This window comes from Siphateles boraxobius, unplaced genomic scaffold (assembly GCF_051911475.1).
Source record: "Siphateles boraxobius isolate OS27281-9 unplaced genomic scaffold, OSU_SipBor_1 7, whole genome shotgun sequence".
Lineage (NCBI taxonomy): Eukaryota > Metazoa > Chordata > Actinopteri > Cypriniformes > Leuciscidae > Siphateles > Siphateles boraxobius.
The window spans coordinates 6,534,935-6,555,787 of record NW_027509197.1 but is presented as its reverse complement, the minus strand read 5'-3'; the positions used below and the strand labels follow the sequence as shown (position 1 = coordinate 6,555,787).

Below are 20,853 nucleotides of genomic sequence, written 5' to 3'. Positions count from 1 at the left end.
CGTCAACAAGCTTCCCAGTACTTTTTGAGAAGCGTCCTTGACAGAGCGTCCAGAGCTTCTTTGCCGCTCAAGTCGGCGGCGGTGTGAACGTACGGTTAAACAATTACTAAATAAACTGCAAAATGTAACGTTTTCTAATAGCCTACATGTATTTTATGCACGGAGTGCTTCTGACAGCGTTGCAGAAGCTCGCGGTGCCGTCTGCGGGACACCTTAGCCAGGGTTCAAAGCGGAAAGTGAGAGTAAAAATCAGCATTGAAACAGTGTTACTGGCCAGTTGCCAGTTAACTTGATGAATTTTGACAATGTTGTGAGAATGTCAATGTGATATGGCTTAGAGCGTTCAAATTGCAATGATAGGGATGCAATTATAAATAGACTTCAGATTGAATTTGAACGACATTTTGACAGACTGACATTTTTCTTTTAAATGAGCATTTTTATCAGGCTCCTGTGTTTAGGTTCAGTAATTTCACTTTAATGGCAATGAAAAGGTTATTAGTCAGTTATTGAAATGCCTTATTTTCAAAAATGTCATTGATAAAATTAAAATAAATTTAAAAGAAAAAAATGTCAGACAGACTTAGAGGTTTTTGCATTAAGTCTTCATATACTCTGACACGCTGCATCCTTTAGAGTAAAGTTTCATTTTCAGTTTTGATTCACATTCACAGTGAATGCTTCTCTGAAAGCACTGCGTGAGTCGCTTATAATTTGCTGATCTCATGCCTGATACTGCACACTAGCAAACATTTTTCAAAAACCAAAGTGATTGACTTCCACACATTGGAAGTCAATTGATAGTGATCGATACACACAGTGATTGATAGTTTCCTTCTATCAAGTTGCAAAGTCCACAAGAGAATAAAATTGTTTACCATGTGCTGGATTGGCGCACTACACATTTTTGGACCAACGCTGCTGCTGTACAGTTATTTAAAAAAAAAAGTTTTTCCATGCACTGGTTTTAGTTCTGTTGTTACTGTAACTGTACATACTGTAAATAATGCATCCATATTTGAACAGCATTAAGCGTTTAAGCCTGTTCACATGCCAAGAACGATAACTAAAGATAACGATAACTATATTAGCTACCACACCAAGGCACGATAACATTCTGTTTATTATAAGTGTGCTCTGCAGTTTTGTCATCTGCTGATGTATATTCTCTTGCTGTCTTGCACGACAGATTCTGATTGGCTGTTAATGTTTTTATCTTTCATTAGCTGGAAAAAATCGTTGTGAAAGTGGCTCCAATGATATTGTTTTTCTGTGCTGTTATTGTTGTAGTGTAGACTATTATTTTACAGAATGATTTTTAACACATCTTTATCGTTATTATTGTTCTTGGTGTGTCAACTCTAAATCAACATGCACCAAATGTACAATTTTTCATATATTGTAATCATTATGTTCACAACTTTGTTAGCTAACTGCATGTTTTGTATATTAGTACATTTCTGAAATGCATTTCTTAGACACCTCTGAAAACAGATCACTCTAAATTGTAATATAGACACCTGCATTTTCTGTAAAGCTGTTTTAAAACAATATGTATTGTGAAAAGCGCTATAAAAATAAATTTGAATTGAATGTGAATTGGTGTGAGTAGACCTTTAAACAAACTCCTCCTTTTCAAGCGGGCAGTTCTTGGCCAGAAAAAGCTACAGTGTGGAAAAGACTGTTACCGTTTGTCTGTTATTATCTAGATAGACCTTTGTAATATTTTGATTATTGATAGTTGACATTGCAAACCCAGATCTAACATGTGCCAATATTTTCCAGGGGAAAGAAAGCTTTGAGCAAGAAGAAACTAAAAAGGCGGCAAAAAGTCAAATCAAAAGTGAAAGCAAGAACAAAGGTAAGATTGATAATCTGTCTTTTGAGTACTGTAAGATTCATTGCTACACATTTGCTGCTTCAATCAGACACTAAAGTTATATGGTTTAAAAGCCATTTTTGGTAGCATAATTTCCATATGCTTCCATAGACTTCTGCTGTATCTGTGTGTATTTTATTTTCAGTCTCTCAAAATGCATAATGATTTGTCATCTTAAAAACTGTAAGCTGCTTTATTTTTGTAGTTTTGACTCCAATCACAATACAGCACATATGAATACATATTTATACATACACATTTTCATGCTTTTAGTCATTACAATTGAGAAGATACCAGTAAACACTCACACATGGTGGAGAATGCAGGAGTGTCGAGGTCACGATTGGCTGTTGCATGGCGACCCATGTGTTGCACGTTTCCATGGCAACAGCTTCCTCCATCTCCTGCAATGAGCATCTATGGTGTGTCTGGGAGCCGGGTTTGTCTCGCTATGTCTACAGCGTTAACCAGCGCTCAGAAAATAGGCAGAGACCCAAAATGTCCCGTATTGCTTATTGTCTTCCCATTCCCCAAAGCATGTGTGGGGGTTAATGCCTGATTGTGTTTGGATATCCTTTCCCAGGCACTCTGTTTTCCCTAGTGGATGTGAGTGCTTTACAGGCAGCGGTGAGAGAGAATAATGTGATTGTAGATAGTGGAGAGGGGAATATGCTGTAATAATCCTCCACCCTAAAACCCTGCTGGCTAAGGAGTACAATCTCATTTATATTTCTCCTTCTCTGCCACAGCCACCTTAAAATGAGCTCCGTGCCTTTGTTTGCTTATAAACAGATGGGTGGAGTTCCTCCAGCAGGGAAGGCTCGGCTTCAAGACATACTGCTGAAGTGTCAGTCAGTGTTCATGCCCTTCAGTTTGCTTTGTTTGATGGATCAGAATATGAATTTAGTTTACTGCCCTTCTGCTTTGACTCCATTCCTTATCTGTGATGTTACACAATCCCAGACAGCTTTTTGCTACTGATGACTAAGACTGGGCGATCCAGCCAAAAAATGAAATCTCAATACAGGGCTTCAGAAAATTGGCTCTTATAGACCTTATGCGCCAAAGAAACAAGCCTCTTTAGAATATTGTCTTTGAACTTCCGTTTTTCCAGTCGCTCTGTATATTTAAATGGCTTCGCTGTCGAGGAGTAATTAGCTGGTGAAGTGTATTTACTTATTGTAAAGTTAACAAAAGTTATCATGAGGATTGTAATGTTTAAAGCAGATGTCAGTAGACCGGGAAGATTTTAAACGAGCCGTTCATTCATTAATACGCAGGATCACTGAAAATACAGACCGGAAGACAAAAGACAACGAGCGCAGCACTGAAAAGGGGCGTGGCTAAATAAGGTCTATAAGGGGGGAAAAATTGGCTGCAAATTATTTTTTAGGTGCCACTAGGGTTGTAACGGTATACGATTTTCACAGTATGATAACGGTCTCCGAAGATTTCACTTTTTCATTGTATATGGTGTTAAATAAATAATTATTATTATTTCATCAGTAAAGGGTGGAGTAGGGTTGTAACGCTATTCCGGGTGGTGGTTTATCACGATATTGACATGTACGATTATCATATCGTGAACATTTGCTTATCCACGGTTTTGGAAAAAAAATCAACCAGATCTCACCTGCACATATGCAACTTTTTTCCACTTGACTGCTTAGATTCCACCCATACAGCGGAGAAAATGTCTGAGACAGAGGCTGCGAATTCTAATCTCTATCCCCCGCCGAAAAAACAGTTAAAATCTGCAGTGTGGGAATACTTAGGGTATCTGAAAAATGAATGCGGGGTTTTCCTTGAAGATTGATATCCAGTTGTGTCCAGAAATGTGGACGAAGACTGGCTGCAAAAGGAGGAAATACGTTGAACATGTTCTTCCATATTCATCGAACACCATCCATCCCTGCGGATAAACTTCCATTTATAACTTAAGGCCGTATTATTTCTGTGTTGCTGAGGGAATTTACAGTATAACGCAGATTTTAGAATAAATCTAGAATATAGCTGTGCAATGAATCAAATCGTTATATGAGTGTCTATTAATATACAGCACAAAAATAGATATATTCTGCTTGTTCTGTGTGAATGAGCAGCGCTGTTTCGCCTAGTACATACTCAAGTGTGTGTGACGCTCATGGTGTTTAAAGCGTCTAGTCTCACTCACTATATGAGGACGTGAACACATGAACATACCCGGAGCTGCTCTGAGAGAACTAAATGAGCATTTCACAATTTTGTTTAAAAGCTTTCACCCAACTCGGAAGAGGCAAAGCGAATTGCAAACTCTATCGAAACATTTATTGCCAAATCACTTCCATTTGTTTAATTAATAAAATATATTGGAAGTAAATTCATTATGGATCATTACAAATAATTTTTTTTTTTTAAGTACCAAGTAGTCACACAGTGAGAAAAAAAGAAATCTGTATAGAAAAAATTCTGCATTGATAATCGTTTTAACGCATCGTAGCCCTCTGAATCGTAATCGAATTGTGAGGTGCCTAGAGATTCCCATCCCTAATGAAGACAGCATTCATATTGGACCTGTGATTTCAGTCTTAAAGTGACAGCAGTCTAATAAACCTGCAAATAAATCATGTGACTATAGTCGAATGCGGCACGAAATTTGACGAGTTATGCCGATTCGCAATTCTCTATGCAGGAAAAACCTTATACAGTGATGAATATGCAGTGATATTTCACATTTGATTACTTTGTTCTGTACTTTGATGGCGCAGTGGATAAGACGCATGCATTCGATGTGAGAGACCCGGGTTTGAATCTACTGTGAGACACCATTGTGTCGTTGAGTAAGACACTTAACCCCTAATTGCTCCAGAGGCGTGCGACCTCTGAAATATAGCAGTTGTAAGTCGCTTTGGATTAAAGCGTCAGCTAAATGAATAAATGTAAATGTATTGTATTTATTTGTAATTCGATTATTTGTTCTTTTTATTACTGACTGCTTACTTGTCTTTAATAATGTTTTAAATTCACATTAATTAGGTAGTAGTTTTTGTTGTATCAAAATTGGAATAGAGAATTGCGATATTTCACTGGTATCTAAACATTTGAACCACTGTCCCAATCCTCAGCACTGAGCCCTGCTGAAGCAGCTCTAAATATGCGCTGCGATATTAAATAAAAGAAAAAATATGAAAGCGCAATAGAATGAGCAGTGAAAGTAACAGAAACTCATACAATACAATCACGATTAATCGAACAAGTTACCTCGATTACGATTATTGAACTATTATTTAAAAAAAAATCTTTCTCATGTGTCACTGGCAAGGCTTATACTGTAAATATGTTCACGGTTTTTTTTTTGAATGAAAGGATGCATAATCCTATCTTTGTGATTCTAAAATAAGGAAACGCACAGATAGCTTTTAATGCTTACTTATTAAATATTTCAAACAATTGAATCAAACTAAGCATACAATGCTTGAAATAAAAACGTCTAATAAAAAGTAATTAAGTTTTAATGTAAAAAGAAAGTTTCCTCAATGTAGAAAATATTTATTTTTGTAAACAAAATAAATTATTGTAAATATTGCCATCTTAAAAGTAAAATATAACTTGTATAAAACTAAAAAAACTAATCCTTTTCATATTGTGTAGCATTTGTAAATGCTTGTGTTATCGAAACCTGCTTTGTGGAGTGGAGGCACTTGTTGCTGGGTGTTTGTCCGTCTCTCTCTGTTTTCGCGTGTTTCTTTGGTACAAGCGGCTCCTGTTGCTGAGTTGACTCAGTGTTTGAGTTCCCTTTCACACAGAGATTCCGGAAAATACACGGATAAAGTGGCCCGGGATTTGACCCGGGTTCGTTTGACTTTGGTTCATTCACACTGCCAGTGATTTTCCGGAATCAAGAGAGTGCGTTCGCACAGACACACACAACCCGCAAAGACACGTGACATGTCCAAGCGGCGTCTATAGTTTGCTTATGAGCTGCGATTTCACTCGAGAAACCACGCTTCTGCATTTTTTTCTCTGATTCGATCATCAACTAGCGCATTACGAACCGTTTCACGCTGGCGAACGATCCCGGCCTAGCGCCATCATTACGACACGGCATTGATTATGGCATTGTTCACACAGCGTGCGTTCCGGGACTGAACACGGCAATGTTACTATGTCCCCAACCTGGCATCAATCCCGGGTCGTGTTTGCGTTCACACAGAAGGTGTTTGTTCTGGCAATTTCCCGGGATCAACGCGCTGTGTGAAAGGGGCTCATGTTGCTTCAATGTCGCAGACTGGACGGGGCGGAGTTACGTGACTACACACGCGGTAATATGTTTTAAGGGGAAAGTACATTAACACACGGGCGGAAATATTAATAGGATTAAAAAAACGAAATAACCGACATGGTAAAATTACGTCGGTTATAGGCTCTGAATTTCGGTTTCGATTATTTTTCGATTAATCATCCAGCCCTAGAGTGTATATACATATATACATATGTACTGTATATTTGTATGCGTGCATGTTTGTATGTGTCCCCTTTTACCTTTCTTTTTTCTTATGCTCATACTAGTATACGGAAAGAAAAGCGTATCTATCAGACTCGTTATGGAAAAAGTGGTATCGGTTCATCCCTATTACGTATTATAACAAATGCCTGCATAGGGCGCCACAGGGCTCCAGACTAACTTTTTTCACCTCCGTCCTGGAACCGTCCTGAAAAACAATTTGAACCGTCCTAAAGTGAATGTCAACCGTCCCAAAATGAAAATGTTGTTTCCGTACAAACACGGTCTTTAACGCACAATGAAATACGGGGAAATGTCCGGGCATGGCTCCAAACGGACACAGGCCACCAATACAGTGTTAATTTTAACAGCACATTTTGATTTAGTTTTAGTCATAGTCTTTGACTAAAATGCCATTTAGTTTTAGTCATATTTTAGTCATCTGAATTGTTTTAGTGTTAGTCTAGTTTTAGTCGACGAAATACAATAAGATAGATTTAGTCGAGTAAAATCTTATTGTATTTCATCGACTAAAACTAGACTAACACTAAAACAATTCAGATGACTAAAATATAATGGGTTTAGTTCAATTGTAATGCATTAATTTAGAATTTCTCTAAAATTTGCAAACCCACATACTTCCGGAGAAAACATCTATTAACCTGTTAATATGAATGATTTTAAAATTTGAACATGCAATACAGATACAGATTTAATTACTGTGCCTAAAAAAATATCTAATTTTAAATATCTTAAAATCAAATAAAACCACTTTTCCTAAAGTAGAACAGTCTTCTTTTCAATGAATGATATATGCATTCTTTATAACTTGCATACATCATTCTTTATTCTTTCAAGCAGCAGACATATTTATTTGTATGAATTAAATATAATGTATCCTTATTAAAGCTATTAACGAGCAGTGAAGGCTTTTCTCTTTTTCTTTTGTTGCTTGATCAATATTAAGGACACAGACCGCATTAGGTTTATTATCCACTGTCACTTTAAGACATCGGATCATGTCCATGAGATGCAGATCCAATTATTGCACTGATGCACATCCGATACACTCACAACACAACTGTTTAAGACACAACCAACATGGTTTACGTGAATACTCTCCAAAACAGACATTTCGACATAATGTTGTGTGTATTTGTCCATTCAGGCACGAAAGATATGGGATTAGATTTCGGTCACAATTCTGCGCGCGCAAGATCACATTTTGAGCGCGCAAAAGGGCATTTTGCACGCGCATGAACTGAGTTTTGCGGAGGAATGTTCGTCTCGCAGATAAGAAAATATTTCGAGCGAACGAAAATCAATTTTGCATTTAAAATAAGTATTTGGATGTGCGCGGACGTTCTCTTTCGCATGTGCAAAGTTTCACTTTCTTGCTCCTTTCATACCAGCCATAAGCGCTCTCTAAGCGCAGACGACTCGCTTGCTCAACACAACCCAGCATTACAATATGCCATAACCAGCACAACATATTTGCGCTGTCATTAAGCCATTTGATAGATGTACCGCGGAACAAATCTCCGGGTGAGTAGCCGGCCAGTGATAGTAACTATAGCAACAGCATGAGAAGACGCGCTCTGTTGTAGTCAGCGCTTGGTCGGTTAATTTGGGCATTTTCTAAGTAAGTTAGCCTAATAGGCTAGTAATAAATGAACACACATACAAAAATGTCTTGCGTCCTGTAAGCGTCCTGGAGAATATTTCTGTTCATCCTAAACACATTTTCTATCGTCCCCAGGATGATAGGACGGCGTTAGTCTCGAGCCCTGGGGCGCCTGGCCAAATGACATTTAATTCAAATGGTAACTTAATATTTTATATTTGGCCATGTTTTTACGATAGAAATGCTACATCCACAGTTTTTTCTTGAATAAGAATATGTGGACATTAAAACATGAGTGAGGGTTTAACTTTTATTTTGAAATCGCGATGAACAGTTTGCATATTTAGAAACACATAGATGTATTCTCCTGTGTTGGCGTAGGTTTGTAAATAATTTACGTTACAAATCTGTTGAAATGGCACACGATGGAGTTTGAGCTCCACGCATGTAAATGATAACAGTTCACGTGGAGCAGCATTTACTGTAAACAGAGCTGCTCTGAGACGCACGTAACCTAAACGCATTTAAATAAATAATTAAAGTGCATATATATTAAACACGCAGGGCATATATTTATTTAATTGAATCACAGCCTTTGTGAATTCACAATAGCACTATGCTTTAATATGTTTTTTTAAATTTAATACATATAAAACAATCTAATAATGCAGTTCAGGGATTCTCGTCCTTGGAATCTGCCACTTCCGGTATTCTGCTGGTTACTCGACACGAGTAAATTGCAATTTAGGATTTTTTAAAATAGAGTATTCTAATTTAATCGAAGAATCGTTATAGCCCTACATCCCTAACTTATAATGAAACCTAGTTTGTAACATTTATACTTGCAAGGATCATCTTAAAACTAGCTATTCTCATTTCGCCACAGTTTCCTTGAAGCCGATATTATTTAGCTCTTGACCTTTCAGGGCAACAGTGGTGGGACTTGTGGGTAAATTGTATACAGTATGACTCATTTACCTTTGAACAGACAACTGGCTTTTCACATTCTAAATACAACATTCAGGACCCTCTTTGTTTTGTTTAGCTAAGTTCTTGCACCATGGTTTGCCTCTTGTTACAGCTGAAAGTCACCAAATGTTGCTCGCAGAACAGGTTTAATTTACACATCATTGTACGTTCATATTGTGTTACATGCTAGATTGACATTACCACAACGAGATTAATAATTGTCACCCCCTTTACTGACATAGAGGCATTGTAGTTTCAATTAAATTTGCCGGTTACATTCTTCTTCAAACCAGCTGTCTAATAAAGAACGGGTGTATTAGGTTTGGTGCTAAAGATGTTGAATTTTCAAGTGTTACAGAGCTGCACCCTATGAATAGCTCGCTTATAGTAATCTCTGGTCATTAAGTGTAGAATCAATTTATGAATCTGTTTTGGTATTGAGTGTGACGAAATGGTAAAGTTTGTCCACCAAATCGATGTCTTTGATAAAATGGAAACTCCTTATGCTGTTCAAAGTACATTCATTTTTTTTCTTGAGGTAGCAGTGAACCACAACTGATGTGGTCATTTGAAACATCCCCTCCTGTTTCATGCTCATATACTAGACTTTATTGTCTGTTCTTTGGCCATTAGGTCTATATTCTATATATCGTCTCATTGTACAGCTACAAAGCTATCTCCTTTCCTTACGTTGCTCAATTATGGTTTTGTTAAAGGTTGTTCTTCCAAGTGCTCAATTGTGGTCTTGTTAAAGGTTGTCTCCAAGTGCTTATGTCCCTTGGTAACTTGCTCAGTATGTGGCTGATTGCATTGTTATTGAATGAACGAATGGCATTGGATTCTGGGGGGGAAAACAGTAGAAGTCCTCTTTGGTGAGCACAGTACTTCTGTCGCTAGTTCTCAGGGCTGCTTTCTGAGGCTAGTGTCTTTTATTGCAATTTGCAGTAATAAGCATAACAGGTGACAGCATGTCTTTGCACAAATATATACATATATATACATATACACACACACACACACACTCACACAACACGCATCCAAGAGCGGAACGAAACAGAGCTGTTGCGCCACGTTTGAACAGCACCACACGTACCATTTATCAGCTCGGCTCAAAACACACCTCAGTGCGAGCTTACAGCGAATGCAATTACTTGATGATCGTCTTAATCACACAACTACTAACAACTGTGAGACTAACAGGATCACTTTGAGATCCAATGAAAAGCGTTCGAGTTCGGTGCAGAGTTACACAAACCATACAAATCAAGATTTAAACTAAGTCAGATAAAATGACTGATGTTCTCGACCACACTGACTCGGAAAACAGGAGAAACATTAAGCCACAACGGTCCAGTTAGAAGCCTTTTCAATCCATAAACCACCAACATTTACCATGGAGCCCTGTATACATTTACATTTATTCATTTAGTCAAATCAAAATCAAATCAAATCCTTTTATTGTCACACAACCATATACACAAGTGCAACAGTGGGTGAAATTCTTAGGTGCAGTTCCGAGCAACATAGCAGTATGACACGATGTGACGAAAACAATTACAGCAAACATCAGATTTACATAGATTACACATCTAATGTGCGCACAATTACTCACAGTACCATATACACTAACAGAACAATAAATAATATACAATGTACAATATACAACAGTTTACAATATACAACAATATACAATATACAACAATTTACATATACAACAGTATACAAAAATACAAAAAGAGGTAATTATACATAGAGTAGATACTCGTAAGGTGCAAATATATATATATATATATATATATATTATGTAAATGCAGTAGGTTATGTTGTGCTGTGTTGACAGTTAGAATGTTTATGGTTATTAATCATGAGGGATCAAGAGTTTAGAAATCTAATTGCTTGTGGGAAGAAGCTGTCATGGAGTCGGCTGGTGTGTGTCCTGATGCTGCGGTACCGCCGGCCTGAGGGTAGCAGTGAGAGCAGCCCATGGCTCGGGTGGCTAGAGTCTCTGATGATCCTCCGAGCTTTCTTCACACACCGCCTGGCATAAATATCCTGGAGGGAGGGAAGCTCACCTCCGATGATACGGCTGGCAGTGCGCACCACCCTTCGCAAGGCTTTGCGGTTACGGCTGGTAGTATTGCCATACCAGGCAGTGATGCAGCCAGTCAGGATGCTCTCGACGGTGCTGGTGTAGAACTGTGTGAGGATGTGGCGGTTCATTCCAAACTTCCTCAGCCGTCTCAGGAAGAAGAGGCGCTGATGAGCCTTCTTCACGACGGCCTCAGTGTGGACGGACCATGTGAGTTCCTCTGTGATGTGGACACCGAGGAACTTGAAGCTGCTGACTCTCTCCACCGGTGCTCCATTGATGGTGATGGGGCTGTGTTCTCTGTCGTTCTTCCTGAAGTCGACCACTAGCTCCTTGGTTTTGCTGATGTTGAGGGAGAGGTTGTTCCTCTGACACCAGTGCGTCAGAGTGAGCACCTCCTCTCTGTAGGCCGTTTCATCGTTGTCGGTGATCAGACCTACGACCGTAGTATCATCAGCAAACTTGATGATGGAATTAGAGCTGTGAGTTGCCACGCAGTCATATGTGTACAAGGAGTACAAGAGTGGGCTGAGAACACAGCCCTGTGGGGCTCCAGTGTTGAGGGTCAGTGATGAGGAGATGTTGCTGCCTATTCTAACCACCTGGCGTCTGTTTGACAGGAAGTCCAGGATCCAGCTGCACAGCAAGCTGTTTAAGCCCAGAGCCCGGAGTTTCACATCAAGCAAGGAGGGCACTATGGTATTGAATGCTGAGCTGTAGTCTACAAATAGCATTCTCACATATGTGTTCCTCTTTTCCAGGTGGGAGAGAGCAGTGTGTATTGTAGATGCAATAGCATCATCAGTGGAGCGGTTATTGCGGTATGCAAACTGCAGTGGGTCCAGTGAGGAAGGTAGAACAGAGCAGATGTAATCTCTGACTAGTCTCTCAAAGCATTTACTGATGATGGGGGTCAGAGCAACAGGGCGCCAGTCATTTAAGCAGGTGATGTTGGTTTGCTTCGGTACAGGTACTATGATGGACGTTTTGAAGCATGTGGGGACTACAGACAAGGAGAGGGACCAATTGAAAATGTCCGTAAAAACACCAGCTAGTTGGTTCGCGCACTTTCTGATGACGCGGCCCGGAATACCGTCTGGACCCACGGCTTTACGGATGTTCACCCGACGGAAAGATCGGGTTACATCCGCTACAGAGACGGAGAGTGTACTAACCTCTGTAGTAGAGGATGACACGGGAGTGGATTTTCACTCCTGTCCCGTCCCACTCCCATAGAAAGAAATCTTGTCCCGTCCCACTCCCAGACCAAAGTTTAAAAAATAATCCCATCCCATCCCGCTCCTGGTAAATTGACTCCCAATCCCATCCCGCTCCTGTTTAAACTGACTCCCGCTCCTGTATCGCTCCCATATACGGCAATTTTCGCTTGATGAACGAAGCGATGCTTGCCTGATTCTTTCCCGAATTTGCCTTGCAAGTGTGCTTCTTCAGACCGCTCGTCCCGGAATCACTTGCGTACTTGACTAAGACTAAGCATGTCTTACAAGCAGCGTACATTGTGCTATCACCGTCACATTCTACTCTCATAAACTTAATTAATATTTCAGACTTTCCGACCAGTTCTGTGAACTTAATAGACATGTCATTACTTCTGACTTTGCGCTGTAAATAATTTTTTGCCACATCGACTTCTCCGCGGCTGTTAGCTCCCTCCATCACTGCTCTTTGAATTTCGGCGGTAAGCCGTGACAAAAAGCACTGATGGCTTCTGGGACGGCTGGGTCGTGTAGTTATTTTTTAATTGCGTTACACTGTAGGCGTATTAAAAGGAAACTACAAAATGATGCATTTACTTTTTTCTTTTTTTGTCGTCTTTGCTATTGGTTGATTCCCGCTCCCGTCTGCTCCCGTTAACCATTTATCCTGTACCGTCCAAATCCCGTGATTGATAGCAAAGATGACTCCCATCCTGCAGGAATCCCACGGGAATCCCGTGACCCGTGGGATTCCCGAAAAAATGTCAGCCTCTACTCTGTAGCTTCAGCCGCGAGAACTTTCTCCGCGAGGGGGATGTTAGTTCCCTCAAATCGAGCATAAAAAGTGTTCAGCTCATCTGGGAGAGAGGCAGTGTTGTTCACTGTGGAGTTTATGTTTCCTTTATAGTCCGTAATGCTATTAATGCAACTAATGCTATTAGTTGACGCTTTTATCCAAAGCGACTTACAAATTGCTATATATGTCAGAGGTCGCACGCCTCTGGAGCAACTAGGGGTTAAGTGTCTTGCTCAGCGACACATTGGTGTCTCACAGTGGATTCGAACCCGCGTCTCTCACACCAAAGGCATGTGTCTTATCCACTGCGCCATCACCACCCTGTATGTTGTAGTCCAGATGTAGTCTTTAAGTCTTTAAGTTTTTGGTGCTGTGATGAACACCATAGCGAATACAAAAATTACAATTACCTCAGGAAAGTCATTCAGTATCAACAGCTAAGTAAGCTAGAGAAATTAACTCTTTCACTAAATATATGGGATAATATAAATAATAATATAAATGATTATATTTCAACAACGAATTGGAGTAAAAACATATAGCCTTATTAGATTTCGAAGTTAATGCAAAAACTGCCTGATGTGCAGTTTACACGTTTGCATACAATTTGTTATTTGAGTGTTTGATTAAAAATAAATAGCAACAAATTTTAGGGTAATAGTTTTGGCTCCGTTAACCTTTAATACTAATAGTAATGCGAAAGTAAAGGCTCCCTATATACTCTAGTTCACAGCATATTAGCAGAGATAATTTCTTTATCCTTGAGAAACTTTTAATTTTAATTGAATTAATTTAAAGATAGAAACACAATTTTTTTGTGTCTTTTACTTAAAAAAAAAAAGCAATTTTATGTATAGTTTTCTCCCCCCTGCTTTACCGAACCGTACCATGACGTAAAAAAACGAGGTACGTACCGAACTTTGTGTATTTGATCCAAATACTATGGAAGACCAAATTTTACTCAAAAAAATGTTACCCTTAAAAATTTGGTTGTTTCAATTTTTACATATTATAACCTTCAATTTCATAAAATGCAAGTGAAATGCTCACACTGTCGAGCCCTGATTGTTATTAAATGAACAAACTCATTTTCTGTTTGCTGTCAAGGACAACTCAATAGAAAGACTGTGTTATCTTGTCTTTATTTTGCTCCATTTTGTAGATTTGCTCATCTCTGTACTGTGGTGCAGGAAACTGGCTTCATTTACATAGTTTGAATTAGAGCCCGACCGATATGGATTTTTGGGGGCCGATGCCGATACCGATATTAGGGAGTAAAAAAAGCCCGATACCGATATATCGGCCGATATTATTTATGTGTATATTATAATACAGTAGCAATATTATTTATGTGTATTATAGTACAGTATACCAGTCAAAAGTTTGGACACTTTCCTATTGGTGTGTACAAACTTTTGATGGGTACTTTACACAGTAGCTATAAACAGAATAAATATATTTTATAAACACGTTTTGCAATGATCACTCAAATGTGGTAATCAAACACTTGTGTGACACAGATATGTAATGGAGGCAGGGGGAATGATAGAATGAGAATTATACAGCTGAGCTGTAACCAAACTAGTTTGCATTGCATGTTATATTATATTATATTATATTCTAAATACTGTTGCATAATCTTCACTAACGACGACTTTGTCTTTTAATTTAGTCATAACTTGTATCAATAAATATATAAAAAGTGTCACTGACAAAACCTTATTATCTTCTATTTTTACTCTTAATTCCTCTAATCTCTACCAGTGGAGGAAGAACTCAGATCTTTTTACTAAAGTAAAATGAATAATATCATAATGAAAACGTTTTTAATTACATATGTACAGTACTTTTATACTATTTTAAATAATTAGTAAGCAAAATGTACTAAACGTGAAACTAGGCTACTCTTAATGCAAAATGGCCCTATATAAAGTGTTATAATTATATACATTTTTGGAATATTGCTTGATGTTGTAACGTAGCGTTATCAGGCAGAATGAGCTTTAACAATGTGTCTACACCGGACGCGGCCGTTACTGCTCGCGTCGCAACAGCTGTTTACCCTAGACAAAGCAGAATCAGTTTACTGTCGGAGATCGCTCGCGCCACGCATTTTAATCAATGTTTCATCAACCAATTGCCTTAATAAATAAGAAGAAGGCCTAAATATAGCAGACAATATAATCAGGACTTCTCAGCTGCGCGCTTGCAATAGTCACAAGCTCACACAATACGTGACAGAGGCTTGTAGCAGAGAAATCAATTCTGTGAATTACACTGCGCAAATCACAAGTAGGCTACTACCCACCGGATGAAGAAGGGTTGGCTCTCAGTCTCCACAGGCTACATAAAATATTCATTTTATTTTATTTTATTTTATTTTTCGTGTTTGCATTTATGAGGAAAAAACAATGTTACAGACGCGACAGTTCAGCACTACGGACGTGAGCGCTCTGAAAGCGGCACTAATGCTTTGAAACTTTCACATAGACATCAAACAGAAAGCACAAAACCTTTCGTTTCAAAGTGAATTTCGTTTCGTATTAATTGTATCTTAATTTTAATCAATGTTTCATCAGCCATTTGCCTGGATTTAATTTATAAGAAGTAAATTTAGCAGATGATAGATAATCTCGACACGGAGGCGCCTGCGGGTGAACTAGAGCTCGTCTCATGAACCGAAACTCAGCGTATAGACCTGAGAACTGAAATATATCTATATTGAAATGTCTACTTTTAAACAGAACAATTCAAAACGAAAGACAGACAGACTCATGTAATCGTATGAAATGTGCATTTCTCTCTGGCGCACGCTCACTGAAGATCGCGAGTCAGCATCGTCAACTTCATCTTTGGCTGACACTGACTGAAAACACTTGTTTATTAATAAACAATTAAAATGTCTCCTTGCTATATTTGTTGTATTCATAATCATTATTTTTGCCAGTTCTTGTGACAGCTTTTAGGTGCTTTATTGGCAGCGCCACCCTTACATGAATCACCTTACCCGCATTTTTTAAAATATTCGTTTTATCGGCCATTATAAATGCCGATACCGATAGTTAGGAAAATGCCTAAAATCGGCCGATAATATCGGCCCGCCGATATATCGGTCGGGCTCTAGTTTGAATTGTTGTTTTTTCTGGGGCTTCTCTATTCCTAAATGACTAATACAATAAGAAAGAGGAGGCAAAACAGTCTGTGTGTACTGAATGAATGTAAATCTCATTTAAACTATGGGCCAACATGATTTACTTCAGTGAGCTTCACATTCATTTACTGCCAAAGTAGGGCATTGCAAATTCGGGACGTTGTATTGAAGAGCAAAGTCAGAGACAGTCCGGTATTCTGTCAGTCCTCCTCCATTCCCAGTCAGCGAGTGTGATACACCTGTGACTTACGAGGACAAGATTTCAGAAGTTCTTTCTTTGCAACACTGATAGCAAATCAGTGTTAGGGCTGTTCAATTATGGTAAAAATCTTAATCACCATTATTTTGCTCAATATTGAAATCACGATTATTTAACACTATTATTGGTGGGTGATATGATCAGTCTTATTTCATGATATGAGTAATTTTAAATGTCTGTGAAATTTCCCAATTATAAATACTTCAGCAAAAACTAATATTACGTTAAATGATGCAAGTAAAAATCCTTAAAACAGTTAATAGTCAGCAATATAATAAGAACAAATAAACTAAATTACAAACACAGAAAAAATACAACAGAACAAAAATACAAATTAAACTTAAAAAAAATTCAGGAAGATGTAGGCTACTAACTTATTACTAATGCTAAGTAATAGCATACAAAAGAAATTAAATAAAGTGATCAAATGTAAAATAACAATGCTGTATACATTAAAGGGGCATTCGGCAACTATTTGCTACTTAATAAAACCGTTTAGAAATCATTTGGATAGTTTAATAACCTGTTCTGTTGAGAATGGTGACTTTCCCCTCTTACGCCTCACAGCTGTAGGGGGAGCTCGTTGAGAATACAATGCGACAACAAGTGAAAATCAGCGAAAAAATAGCTAGAGTTGCTGAATGCCCCTTTAAATATAGACTAATCCTTATAAAACTACAGTTTATTCATTCAAGAGCAGAGCAGCAAGTGTCTTTTGTTGTTCGATTAACAATAATGACTGCAGCAGATTTATTATGATGCTGTCACTTTTGGCGCTTTTCCACTGCATGGTACGACTCGGCTCGGTTTGCCTTACTCCACTGCAGTTTAGGACCACTTCAAAGTGGGTGGGATTATAGACAGTTGCGCTGCCTCTACTGCTGTGACATCATCGTAAACGCGACACAAACATACGCACAACACAGGAGCAATGGAGCATATCGATGGAATGGTGTTCTTGATTCTCGGCATGTGGATGTTTTTCACTGCAAGATAAAGAAGTTTGTTTGTTCTGGTTTAGTGTCTCGTGTCGCAAATCCAATGATGCTGGTAGTGACAAGTCTCTCTGATCAATCAGTGATCTGCAGTGTTTACACGTCACAATTTAGTATCGGTACTGCTCGCTTGGCCATGCAGTGGAAAAGCACCAAAAAGTGAGCTGTACCGATCTATACCATGCAGTGGAAAAGCACCATTTAAGATCTAACGCACGGATCCAATATACTGTTACATGCGCTCTTTCTCAGTGTTTACATTCATTAAAGACATAACCGACTGTGTTTACGAGGATACTTACCAAAAAGGCATTTCGACATATTTTTGTCTAGGCTATTTTCAGACCGTTTAGGCACATATCTGAAGCCCACAGTATACTTTGCTTATTCTCGTTCTATCCCTGTCTCGGAGCACGATCAGGGGGCCTCCTAGGAACTATCTCTTTTCTCAGCTTAATGCGCTTTTAATAACACTGTTTAATAACAAGCACGTCACACAGTAGACTCTATTTTACAACACTTTATATTTGGGTGTCAAGTTTGGGCTTTTAGGGAGGAACAAAAGTGCACCGCTGTGAAGGAAAGGAAGATACACTCACTGCATGGGATATAATGGTACTGGCGCAATCATAGTTTTGCATTGATTTATCTTGTTTTTAGAATAGTTGGAAGCCAAAATCAAATTGAAAAATGAATTACGATTAATCACACAGCCCTTGGAACTGTATTGGGGTACTAGGCATGGGTCATAAAGGTGTGGCTTCCTACTGACTTGATGTCTGATGTCATTGGCCAAACACAGGGGGGTAGACTTATATTTGGTGTCCGCCTAAAATGAATGACCTTCTCTGCATTACATCATCCTTTGTTATCGGCAGACAAAAATGAAGACAAATTTATGAGTTAAGCCTATCAGGGGATGTATTGATGAATGGGACAAAAACGTTAGCTGTATTTTAGGGATGGATAATATGGTGTGTAGCCTTTTTATATATATATATATATATATATATATATATATATATATATATATATGGTATATGCTGTACAGTTTTGCTGTTTTGTCTATACTACGGTATCCATGCGATTATCAGTGATCAGAACTACTTTGCGTTATTATAAGTGAAAGCAATGAAGAAATATCTCAACATGTGTTGTTATTCACTATTTTGAAGAGAAAATTACATTGTCTGCAACAAATTGACACACTAAAACATATTTAAGTGAGGTTAGAGAATGTGTGTGTATATTGGCTTTTTTACTGCTTTTTCAATAGAGGTGTTGGGTGTAACGGTTCTCGATAAAAAATCAAACCGTACCATTCTCCACCCACGGTGGGGCTCACGGTTCTTAAATCTCACAACGCATCTATAATATGGTTTATTGAAAATAACAACGTGTAAGACAGACAGACGAAGTTCTCCTAATGCATGTTTCGCATTCTGGGTTCCCATTCCCAATACATTACAACAGTGATGATAAAATGACGAATGAATATGACCAGTCATTTACGCTGTTCAACACCCGGGTGTAAATCGCGCAACAATGCAGGTGAGACTGTTGTTGCTATCTGTTTAAACTAAAATCATTTAAGCTTTGCCAATTTAAACATTTAAAAGCCAGAAGACACGAATGAGAACTGCGCTGTGAGAAGATTGTGAGTGTGCACTCATCTGAAGCATGCAAACTCAGTCATATCGTCATATTAAATATTTTATATATATAAATATTTAGAATTTATTGTATAGTAATATTGTATAGGCCTATGCATTTAATATACAATATTGTAAAATTACTTGTAAATGATGTGAAGTCTTTGGTAATGCAGGCTACCCCTAATACATAAAATACTTTGATTGTAATACAGTAATCAGTATTACGTAGGTCCGCTGATAATGAAGGTGTGGTGTTTTTGTTTTATTTTGTGTATGTATATATAAATATAGATCTACAAACAGTAGCATTTCTCATTGCCTTATAAAAATCACTGAAGTACTGTGTTCCCCAAGGCCTGTAGTAGTACATGCATCATAACCTACTGTCTCACAATATTTCTCCCTTCCTCCCTCCTCTTATGTATTGCTCCTAATTCTTTATGTATTTTTATTGTCTGGCAGACAGAAACTCTGGATGGGGCCTTTCCAGTGCCTGACATCAAACTCCACAGCAACCCCTCTGCGTTCAACGTCTACTGTAATGTACGGCACAGCGTGCTGGACTGGCAGCAGAAGGAAGCCGTTTTGGCCCTGGCCTCCCGGAGCTCTGTGCAGAGCGGCGACTCAGACAGTGAGGAAGAGGAGGAGTATCGCGAACCCGCCGTCAAACTGCCGAAGGTCAGTGAGAGTGACATCAATGCATATACGAAGCCCAATCAAGTGGTTTAGTTCTATCGTTCATGATTAAGCATATTTTTTTTGTTTATCCGTTTATGCCTTTTTGTTTCTTTTTATGATAACTGCAGTTATATGTCATAAGAATAAACTGCTATGTTCTAAACATTTGAGATTCTTTGGTGGTCGTTACAGGCTCTATTTGCTTTTGTTGCGTCACGCCATTTGCATCCAGCTATAGTGTTAGCAGACAGCATCATTTTGCTGCTTACCTTTGACCCGCCCTCAAACAATGTAGTTGGTTGGTGTTGTACATGTCTAGAAGATGCCTCATATTTCTGTGCTGCAAATGACTGTAGCAAAGAGAATATGTAAATTTAACTTGGCAAGTTAGAGTTTGAGTAATTTCTACTTACTCATTTTGAAGTTTACTATGCAATACTCTTTCAAGTATATTTTAATGCATGATGGGAACACTAATATAAGCAAGTACTACTATATAATAAACAAAATGCTGCACTACAATTTTTTTTTTAAATCATACCACAAAAATCTGTTCTTTAACTACAGATTATCAAATATTTATTCATAGAGTTTTTATCATATTTATTCATAGAGTTTAGATGGAGGGCTTATTTAATATCCAAACCTTGAGAGATGCTACACGGGATAATATTTTTATTTATTTCTCTCAGATGTCCTAGGACAAAGCACAAATTCCTTTTTTAGATGATGACCTTGAAAGATGAACCAGTGCAGGCCTTTTGCTATGATAGCCCAACATAGTGTCTTATAACAAGAAGGAAGCACTTTTAGAAACAAACTGTTTCCACAAAGAAATTTCCCAAAGATTCCTTCATTAAAATATGCTGGTAGATGTTCACAGCTGCAATACAGTCACTGAAGATAAACAGCAAGGTCCATATCTTAACTACATTTTTAGATAAAAGAGGCATAGTCAAACTTACTTCATTCTCATGTGATCCTAATGTTCTACATGCTGGTTCTCCCATAAAACCCATTAGGTGAAACGGCAACACTGTATTAAAAGTCAGTTTAAC

At 38.3% G+C, this 20,853-nt stretch overlaps 1 protein-coding gene across 21 annotated transcripts in view; it reads left to right on the top strand.

Annotated features, from left to right (window-relative positions):
• mycbp2 (MYC binding protein 2) overlaps window positions 1–20,853 on the top strand; it is a 123,504-nt gene that overhangs the window by 3,032 nt on the left and 99,619 nt on the right. For all 21 annotated transcript variants that reach the window (XM_077215718.1, XM_077215712.1, XM_077215709.1 and 18 more), the window contains exons 2-3: window positions 1,786–1,861; window positions 19,580–19,795. In XM_077215718.1, coding sequence (XP_077071833.1) covers window positions 1,786–1,861; window positions 19,580–19,795 — 292 coding nt within the window. The remainder of the gene's footprint in view (window positions 1–1,785; window positions 1,862–19,579; window positions 19,796–20,853) is intronic.